The sequence below is a fragment of the Nicotiana tomentosiformis genome, chromosome 2 (genome assembly GCF_000390325.3).
Source record: "Nicotiana tomentosiformis chromosome 2, ASM39032v3, whole genome shotgun sequence".
Taxonomy (NCBI): Eukaryota; Viridiplantae; Streptophyta; class Magnoliopsida; order Solanales; family Solanaceae; genus Nicotiana; species Nicotiana tomentosiformis.
Genome location: NC_090813.1, coordinates 75,380,196 through 75,391,036, shown reverse-complemented (window position 1 = coordinate 75,391,036; position 10,841 = coordinate 75,380,196). Strand labels below are relative to the sequence as shown.

The window sequence follows — 10,841 nt, the reverse complement described above, 5'->3', positions numbered from 1 at the left end:
AAAACTTATGGTTCCAAAATTCTCTAACTTCCCATATCTGCCTATATTAAGTTGATCAATTGGTAAAAAAATGAGATGTACCAAAAGGAGTGTAAAGCGAGTCGAATATCAACTTGGTGGATAGCGACACCGTTGACAAAATAATAAGCACACCCCCACATATAATGCTTTAGCTGTAGCCCTTATGCAAAGGAATACCTTAAAGCAAGTTATTATTGAGCCTAACGAATCAAACATCTATTTTATGAATTTAAAAAATATTTTCTTGTTTAAATCTAAATTAATAGACTCAACTCTATTTCTGATCATCAACTTCAATTGTTTTCACCTTGATTAATGCATTTGGATCTACATGGATGACAGAAGGCAACGAGCAGAAAAAGAAGAGGATGAAAGGTGACTCTGACATTCCCAGGCTCTCTCCTTCAATGCGAAATCAGCAGGAGTTCTTTGCTAGCCTGAAGGGTGAACAAGTATGGATTTATTTTCATGGAAGTGAATAAGTTCTTTCGATATTTTATAGGAAAAAGGTCCAAAATTACTCCTCTACTATGGTATATTGTTTACTTCTGTCACCCGTTATACTTTTTGTCTAATCTAGCCCCTACCGTTAATCAAGTTTTAAAAATTACCCCTAACCCTAACGTTTTGACATTGTGGCAGCTGACCCCCTCAATTTCATCCATGCCAGCTGCCATGTCATCGACCCCACCAAATTAAAACCCCACATACCCATTACATTTCCGTCTCCAAAGAATTAGGGTTCACACGACCCCAATCCTATTTTCCTCCGCCTTCAATGTCGCAAGGAAGTTGTTCTTCCCAAATTAGGTGTCGTTGTGGCATCATTGCAAACCACTTCACTTCAACAACTCCATTAAACTCTGGAAGGCGATTTTATAAATGTCTGAAGCCTAAGGTTAGTGATTCTCTAACAAAAGATCTAAATTATTATCAGTTTGCTCTAAATTATAGTCTAATAATAAAGATCTTAGTTTCTTCTCTGGTTTTTTTGTCTTCGACAGAATCGTTTTTGTGGTTATTTTGAATGGGAAGATGAAATCTCGTTGAACAATAATTTGGTTACAACTAAAGATCTAACATCGTCTTAGGAGGCGATTAAAAATGATAGGGATAAATTGAAAGAAGAATTAATTGCCATGGAGGCTCTACACTAAGCTGAAGCTGCAAAAGTAATGAAATTGGAAGATAAGGTTTTGAAGACGAGGATGATGCTTATGATTTTATGGGAACTTTTTGTTGGATTTGTTGCAGCGTCGATGATAAAGTGAATGTTGGTGAATCTTGTTGATGTCTATTGTTGTGATCTTTTTTTAGTGAATATGTTTTGTTTTCAGTTTTCTTCTCGTTTGAAATTGGAAGAGAAGGTGTTATGTATGTTGTTTTGAACCGTTTACATTAGTTAATGTAATTTTAGTTAATGTAATTCCAATATTTATGTATTTTGTGTATATATTCGAGCGCACCAATTGTGATGAACCTGATATATTATTAGTTGATGTTATGGGCTGATGAACATAGCAGTTACAAAAGCACACAAATTGTATGTGTTGAAGGCATTGTCTCTGTCAAAATCTGAACAATTTTTAATGGTGATGAACCTGCAGATTCCTAAATCTTGGACAATGAAGGGGTTGGACAACATCTATAACAATGAAACGAACACTTAAACCATTCATAAACTAATAGTTGGACAATGAATAGCAATGAAACGAACACTTAAATTCATAAATTAATAGTTGCTTCATCACAAGGGGATGTCACATTAACACCCCAAAACAATATCACAACCAAGTGACAACATGACATCCAAGTTTTTCCAACTAAACAGTCAAACAACATTAAACCCCAAACAAGGGGATGTCACATTATCACCCCAAAAACTTACGCAACCAAGTGAAAATATGACATCCGAGTGAACAGGTTACTAACTAAACAGTCACACACAACTGAAAATAACAATACAAAGAAACAGTACATACCTTCTGCATATCTGATATAAATGTGATCCCTTCACCCATTTTGAGGTCTAGTGAAGTCTACAGGTGACCTAAGAACCACTTCCAAGTAAGTTTTGTTTCTTTATCAATAATAGCCCAAGCCAATGGATAAAAATGATTGGCAGAATCTTGACCAACAGCCACCAAGAGCTGACCTTTAGTTTTCCCTTTCAAAAATGTTCCATCCAATTCAATGAAAGATCTCAAACCACTCTTAAACCCAGACTTCATTGCTTAAAAACAAATATACATCCTTAAAAACCTCCTTTTGCCTTCTTCAAGAGCATCTTTTGATAAGTTAATTATCACATCACTCCCAGGATTGCTAAGTTTCAGTTCATTGGCATAGTCAACAAGCTTATTATATTCATCTGAAAAACCACCTTCAAGTTTCTCCAAAATCATTTTCTTTGCTCTTTTGTACTTAGATTCACTAACATTTACATTAAATGCAGCTTTCAAGCTTGCCCTCATCTCTTTATCTTAATTTTGGGATTATCTTGCAAGCCTTTTAAGTAAGCAGCTATTGTATTTGCATCAACTCTTTGATTTTCAAATGCAGGTTCACATGTGTGCTCAGGCTCTAAAGTCTTGAATTTAACCCCACCCCCTGAAGAATTTTTAGATATATGACAAACAAAGGGGCAGTCACCAACACAGATGTACCTAAGCCTTGATGGGTCACTTTTAACTTGCTGCAAGTCATATCCATTTGCAAGAGAATACATGTTGATCATTTTCCTAGCTTCAGATATATCTTTAAATGTCATTGACCTATCTAACTCTTTATAGTAAGTTAACTTATTATTGATGTCCCTCTTCTTTTGTAAAAAAAGTTGCTCCAATCTATCATAACTTAATTCAGGAGAATCAGGAGAATCATAATCATTTTTCTCACTTTCATTATCTCTACAATCAGTAGCAGCTTCAACTTCTACTGTGTGTGACTCACTGTGAGTGACTATATTAGGTACATCAATTGTTGGTTCATACTCTTCTACAGCAAACAAATTAATAACATTACATTGTTCACTAACAAAGTCCAATAAAGTCCTAATCCCAATATCCTCATATATTTTATAGTATCTACCAGCAGGACCCTTTACTATTAGTTGATGCACCCCTATATACCTAAACTTGGTATCATATTCATCAGCTAAATCAGCATAAGAGAGCAAGTCAGAGTCATATCCTTTAGTGATATGCACATACTTCTCTTTATACAGCAGACGTGGCTCACTAGTCCATTCCTCAGTCAACTAGCACCATCTATAAAAGGTTGCATAGTAACCATGAATAAATTTATTACATCCTACCATAGTAAATGCATAAAGAAGTAACAAAGACAAAAGGTATAGAAATAATAAAAAAACATAGCCTGAATAAACAAAAGAGAGGATAAAGAAAGGGAATAAGGAAAAGGTACAGAGGTAGATGAATAAAGAAACAAAATTGAATGAGGTACTATGATAAAGAAATGGATACAAGCATGCATATGGGGGACCACATAATAAAGTATCAAACTTAGAGTCTCACCTCAATAAAATAAGCACAAAACATATATGTAAGAGACCCATATGAGCATCATCTTCAAAGTAAATATAGGTGAAACAGGGGACCAAATAACAACAAGTCAGCTATTAATAAATACTTCAAATCCTTTTTCAGTTAAAAAACTAACCATATGCGACCCTTCTTTAAAAAACAAAAGGGACCACACATACATGAAATCCTAAACCAAAGAAAGTTCTTCTAAAACAAAGTAATAATAAACCAAATATCATCAATTCCACCAATATACCCTAACCAACCAACAGAAACAGACAAATAATTAGGGTATAAAGTTGAAAGTCACATGCAAACACAGAAAAACAACGACAAAAACACAGACAAAGTAAAACCCTAAATGACAAATCATATATCTGAGCACATAACAGTGAAATCCCTAAACCACGAAGCATAATCTAAAAACCCTAACTTTAACAGAAAAGAAATGCGAACCCTAAGATAAAAATGTTTCATTTATAAACAACAAGCATATGAAACTAGCAGAAAAGTTCAGATTTTGGGGGAAAATCTTACCTTGGACAGCATTAAACACTGAAAATAGAGAATTTTCTTTTGAACCTTCCATACTCTTCTCTCTCGTTTCTATCGAACGTATGCAGACCAAATGATCCTCTTTGTCAATTTAAACGGGTCTAACTTATTTATTTAGTGGGCAAACGGGTCACAGATCACGGGTGGGTGACGAGGAATGTAATGGGTCTGTGGGGTTTTAATTTGGTGGGTTCGATGACATGGCAGCTGACATGGATGAAATTGAGGGGGTTAGCTGCCACAGTGTCAAAACGTTAGGGTAAGGGGAAATTTTTAAAACTTGATTAACGGTAGGGGCTAGATTGGACAAAAAATTATAACGGATAGCAGAAGTAAATAATATACCATAGTAGAGGGGTAATTTTGGACATTTTCCCTATTTTATAATATCATTCATGCACCTTTAATATGTGAATGAGCTTTTACTTTTGTGGTGGCAATAACATAGTTAAACCTTTTACCACCAGGTGACTGCTAGGGTCGCGCAAGAGGATGGTGAAAAGGATGAGTGGGTCATTGTTAAAGTTACTCATTATGACAAAGAAACAAAAGAGTAAGTTTTGCAATAAAGCTTTATAGTGAATGATTAATCTAGAGGACTTGATTTTAATGGATTAGAGGGAGCATACTTTTAATTATTTAATTATGTCTTCACCATGCTCCATCACGTGTGCGGCCTGATTTTTTATTTAATGGGTTAAGTACGTGAATATTCTTTTTTGACTATGGATGGCGGTGAGATTCTAACCCCAGACGTTTACCTGCTATTTACATCTCATTTGAAAGCTTAATTGTTAGAGAGAGCACATTTTTATTTATTTAATTATGTCTTCAACTGGATCGTTTACATCTATAATTTGAGTTAACCTTGTATCTCTCCGTGCAGATTTGAAGTTCTAGACGAGGAGCCAGGTGAAGATGAGGAAGGTGGTGCCCACAGGTAGCCTTACTATTGATCTTTGGATATTTGTTGATAGTTTTTGCCCATTTTCATTTGCTTGTGTGCTTCCTTTTGATTGTTTATGCGTATCTTGGTTGTAAGTCCCTACTAGTTTGCTCATTGTTCCCTCAACCGTCAATATCCATGGATGCAAGCCTGAAACTTGTCTCTCAAATTGGCACTTGGAGTTTAGGGTCTATGATGCCTGATATTATTCTCTAAACATAATATTGTCTGAATTTGACCATGTGTGGTTTAGGACTAGGACCAAAAAGGTGTTGCAGGATGACTACTTATCAAATTGATGCAGGGAGACCTCTATGAAAGTTTATCTTGGTAGTTTGTGGAGCATTTAGCAGCCAACAATTGGGGAAGGGTGTGTGTGTGTGTGTGGGGGGGGGGGGGGGGGGTATGCGTGTGAGTGTGTGTGCGTGGGATATATATATATGAAGTGACTTATCAGGTACATCCTAGGATCTAAGTGACAACTCCTACTTTATGTTATAGATGGAACTTCTCAAATTTACATAATGTAAGGCATTATCCCGTTACCTGATCTCAACTTCACAGACTCACTTTATTTATTAGATTTCCTACTTCTATCCAGCTATGGAATGATTAAATCTACTCCCTCCTTGATCGTTGTAGAAAGCATTGCATTCATGCGATGCTTAAGTGTCAAAAAACCCCTTTTTGTCCATTGGATTATTGAATGCTTTCTATACTAAGAATGCACAAGAAGCACAGAGACTGGGGAATAGTAGGTAGAAGAATGAGGGAGATTAAGAGATTTTCTGACTCCTTCTGGGACCTCGATACAAGTCAGTTTTAGTTGCCCACGAGACTAACAAATCACATTCATCAATTGGAGGAAAGAGCAAACTACAAAAGGAACAAAAAGGTATATTTTGTCCCATGGTGTGACCTCACGCAGAAAAAACTTACCTCACTTTTTGAGCTGCCAACTTCGAAGGAACAGCTCATTGAGGAATTTTAGTCACTTATATTTTCCCCCTTCTAGTACGTTGATGGATGATAGAGATCAATGAGATTTTGTCCTTTTCTGCTATTTGTTGGTGATTAGTTGCTGCCTGGTACACACTAGTAAGTAAGTCCGTAAGTTACTCCTAGCTGTCCGGCAAGTTGCTGAAACTGCTTCCTAAGAATCTGTCCACAACACCTTCTTGTAGGTATTTGTGATTAAGATTCTGCGACATCTCATATAGTCTAGACCTAATGCTACCGAAGAATTTGATGACTGATAACTATTACCGCATAACTGTGGCTTTTCACTCTTTGTACTTTGAAAGGCTGCTATTCAGCTAGTTATTTGATATCTAAGCGGCTTACAGCTTTTGCTTACTAAATGATTATTCGCCTTCTTACCGGAATTACTGGTTCTATTCTTTTGCCAATTACAGAAAGTACAAGCTACCCTGGTCACATATTATACCTTTCCCCAAGATAAGTGATCTTGCAACCACTCAAGAATTCCCTCCTGGAAAACAAGTTTTGGCAGTTTACCCAGGAACCACAGCCCTGTACAAAGCCACAGTAGTCCAGGCTGGCAAGGTACCACTATTTAGTTTTCTTTTGTCGTAATTTATCGGGATTTTCTTTATTGAGCTATTCAGAATATCATTACTCGGGAATTGATTGGGTTTTTACTTACATTTGCATGTGATGGTCCCAATGCTATATCAATTTCCAGAGGAAGACCGACGAGTAAGTGATGCTCTTACCTGGCTTCTTAGAAATCAGCGATGAACTTAAGATTCTTTAGTACTCAATAATTGAGCAATGACTTCTGATTAAACAGAAAGTGGAATCAATTATCCCAATCTGTTTTGCAGTCATCGAGCTCAATATTTCTTTTTTCTTCTTTCTTGAAATTGACTGTTGCATTACCAAAAACAAATTGACCAATGAATCATGATCCTGTTTCATGGGCTTACTGCATTATGTTTCCCTTTTGCAGTTACACATTGGAGTTTGATGATGATGAGGAAGATGGGTCTCTACCTCAACGCTTGGTGCCCTTTAACCAGGCTGTTGCTCTTCCAGATGGTCATCGCCAGTGAAATATAGTTATTTATGACTCTTTAACACGTCCAGAGTTGCTAGATTTGGACCATCTTGCTGTATGTATCTAGTCTTATAAGGGTGAGCTATGGACCTATTCGCTTTTAGTTCGTGGCATTGCTACTTATCCAAAAAAACAACTTTTATCTTTGTCGTACAATGTATTTATCCAAAAAAAATTGTTGTACGATTGTCTAATTGTAGTGTTCTTGCTGTACAGTAGTTGGACATGAAAATAAAATCCTAGTATTTTGAGCTGTAAATTTGTACTCTGTTTATTAAGGTCCCTGAGCTTATCTGGAATTGACTCTAAGGAGGAATGTCTGTCCCTTGTTACCCAATTCCTTAACAAGGGATCTTGTCATCGGCTTTATATTAGAAACTTGATAGTTTCTTCTTATGAATGATGCGAAAAATAAAGGAAAAAAACTTGTTCTTTTCTTTTTTAAACTAAAAAGAACAAGTGATTTCACTTGATAGAAGTTAAACATAGATATAAAAACCACTAATTAAGATGCAGATTATAATACGACAGTCCTAATAATGAAGACGTTTATGACAAGCATGGGTAATGGGAATGGGAGGATCAGAGAAACTGCCGTTTAGTATCTGATTTGCAGTCCATTGATTAGCAGCTTGAGAGTAATGTACTCCATCCCAGCTTATGTAAATTGAAGGGTTGGCACAAGCCCCTCCAAACACTTCTGCCCCTCTCACTATTGCTTTCTGTCCACACCATACATGCGTGTTCCCCTCATGCAATCCACAGCATATTTTGTGGGGTTCCATGAAACCTGTTCAAAATTTTAAAGCCTAAAGCCCTTGATCAAAAGATAAAGAAATGAATTGGGAATGTAATATGTACTAATAGCACCCCAAGGGTGTCAGCCGAGCTGTCAGATTAGGGTTCAAATCCCAACATGGACAAAAAGATGCTAGTTGATTTCTTCCCACCTGCCTAAGTCTTGGTAGGCAGAGTTATTCAGTACCAGTACCGGTGCTGATGAGAAATAGCAATTACTTAGTGTAGTAGTCTCGTTAAAAAATATATAGCTCTAACATATACCTTGGCTGTTGGCATTGCTGATCAATTCATACTTGGCAGCATAGACATCTACATATGTTATAGCAGCATGCCCGAGCTCTGCCCTCAGTGTTCTTATCCTGGTTTCCAGCTGTCTATTAAACTCTAAGGCCATCTTATTCTGGCTCTTTAAGCATCCATAATTATCAAGAACACCTGGTTTTGGATTCCTGAGGTATAATGTGGCTGTTGGCAAGCAGCCAATTGGACCTGTGTTATGTATCCAAAATGCCCTTGCCCCTTGTTGATACAGACGCTGTCAAAAATTATGAAACAAAGATAGCATTTTTCTTCATAATTAGTGCCTACAACACTACCTATGTTACAAGAATTTAACTTATGTACACTGACAGTGTAAATATTATTTACACTAACAATGTGGTTTTACACGATTAGTGTATAGATAAAATTGATAAAGTTGCATATACTGTAACTGCTGCAGAGAACTGGTTTATTATGTCTGGTATGGCTGCCCGAAGTTGTATATTACTCATCTGGCGGAAACCAACAGCTAGGTCAGTTTGGCCTATGTCAAGTGTGTAGAGAGCCTTCGAAAATTCGCGAGGACGAGGGAATTTGTTCTTCTCTGACAAGTCTGTCGCTGAGACATAGTTATAGTTGTATCAAATTAGCTTAAATGATGTAACTTGCTAGTAACAGGTCAATGATTGATTAGCATTAGTTTCCTTTTACCTTGTCTATAGAGCTCTTCAGTTCTGCCTTCGAAGCGATGGAACTGCATAATTTGAACGTCCAGTGAAAAGGGGCTAATACCACTTTGGAATATAGTCTGGTTTTGCCTACGAATGGTGGATCCTCCTGTTGCAAAATTGGCTCCGTGCCTGAAATTTGAGCCAATGGAATCTAGATAGACACTCAAGTAGGGTAGTCTCATGTGCTCAGCTGCATAAAAAAACATTTATAATCAATTAACTACCTTGATTTTGTAAGTTTCAATATGAAATAATGATATTAATCGAGAAATCATTCAATTAGAGATTCTTTGCTCTAGTATGTTTGTGTTACTCAAGTCGACATTTTTTGTACCCAGTTTGTCCACCACTCCTCGTGCGGAGACTTCTCTAAGGTTGCATGCTCCCTTACTGATGTATTTTACTTCCCACAGTTTCTGCATACATACTTAGGCCGTTCATCCCAACGCAAGAGTGTTCGATTAGTGAGCTATTATGCACTCTTTCATAGGTAGCTCCTAAGCAAACTTCCTACTTGTCTCTGCATCCCTACCTCCTTTATCGCTGAGCGGTCGTTTAGGAATTTGAGCTGTTGATCCAAGCTATTCGCTCTTGACGATGAAGCTTATCCCCTAATCTTGGGGCCGGTTATTTAAATTCTTTGTATCTGTGTTGCGTCTTTTAAAGAACATCCACGCTTACCAAATTCCTTGCACCTTCTAACTGCCTAGCTAGTAGAATATATAGCATTTTATGTCATTGCATCAAAAAGCATCACTAGCAGCTCAGGGGCAGAGCCAACTCTTCGGCTACGGGTTCGGCCGGACCAAGTAGCTCTGGTCCAAATCTTATATTTGTCTTAAGAAATTCATTGAATACGCACAAATTATTAAGTTAGAACCAAGTAACTTAAAAGAACTAGAATTATAAGCTTCAAATTCTGGTTCCGCCTCTATAGCAGCTAGTAGGGGGGGTTATTTTACATACTAAGAGAAGTCGATTACCAATAAAGTCAATGAGAAGACGACCATCTGAAAGCCTTCCAGCTGGTTTGTGGAAGAAGCTCTCACCATAAGGTGCTTGTATTGGTTGAAATGCTGCTGAGATACCGCCGGTGTCCGAATTCGAGTCCCCGAAATTGTATATTGCCCCGAAAATTACATGGCGGCAAATTAGAACTACTGATGTTCTTATCAGCTTCAGTTGCTACACTCTTCAAAGGGACAAGTAGTAGTGAAACTAACAGTATTCCTGCACATTCCATTGCTCTGCTCCTCATTTGTTCCAAGCACACTGAATTCCAACTGAAGGGAAAAGAAACAGAAAGAATACTGAATGTTAGAAGCTGGCAGAAACAACTGAAAATGGTCATGCCAACCATGTTTTAAATTTTAGAAGCATTTGAGGGGAATGAAAAAGTAAGCTGTGGCAATATTCTCGTTTCTTCTGCTTTTTTCTTTTTGTATTATCTTTTTTCTATTGCAGCTTTGCTCTAAACAGTTATTGAATATTCTGACTGTCGTCTTCTTAAGATTCTTGTAAATTGCAGTAACAAATATAAACTAGAAAGCCGTAATGAAATACTTTTCGAACTATATGTCAAGACAACCATTACTTTTCATATTACTCTTAAATTAGTAGAACGATATTTGCAAGTAATTTGTTCAATAACTTTCGTGAGAAGAAAAGGAAGTTCAACAGAAATGTTACTTGCAAACATTTACAATAAAGCTAATGTAAGAAACTACTACAAAAAGAATTGAGTTTCATCCGATAACATTAATAATTACTCCCTTCTTTTCATTTTACATGATTGTATTTTATTATGCATGAAATTTGAGAATGAAAGAAAATAGGTAGTAAGACTTTTGACACACAAGTACTCTCTATATTACTACATAACATACCAAATGTATCATTAA

The 10,841-nt window shown here is 36.7% G+C and overlaps 2 protein-coding genes across 2 annotated transcripts; one reads left to right on the top strand and one right to left on the bottom strand.

Annotated features, from left to right (window-relative positions):
* Positions 1–219: 219 nt before the first annotated feature.
* On the top strand, positions 220–7,446 carry LOC117280825 (SAGA-associated factor 29 homolog A-like). The gene is made up of 5 exons (XM_070195605.1): positions 220–473; positions 4,589–4,674; positions 5,008–5,061; positions 6,483–6,651; positions 7,044–7,446. The coding sequence occupies exons 1-5, from the start codon at positions 357–359 to the stop codon at positions 7,140–7,142; spliced, it is 525 nt and encodes a 174-aa protein (XP_070051706.1). The 5' UTR covers positions 220–356; the 3' UTR covers positions 7,143–7,446.
* A 205-nt stretch (positions 7,447–7,651) lies between these two features.
* Positions 7,652–10,300, bottom strand: LOC104093945 (GDSL esterase/lipase At5g14450). Its single transcript, XM_070193595.1, is given in 6 exon segments — positions 7,652–7,937; positions 8,210–8,483; positions 8,656–8,828; positions 8,921–9,130; positions 9,924–10,074; positions 10,076–10,300. Coding segments are annotated over 6 exon segments (1,290 nt in total). The 3' UTR covers positions 7,652–7,680.
* Between the last annotated feature and the right edge of the window lie 541 nt (positions 10,301–10,841).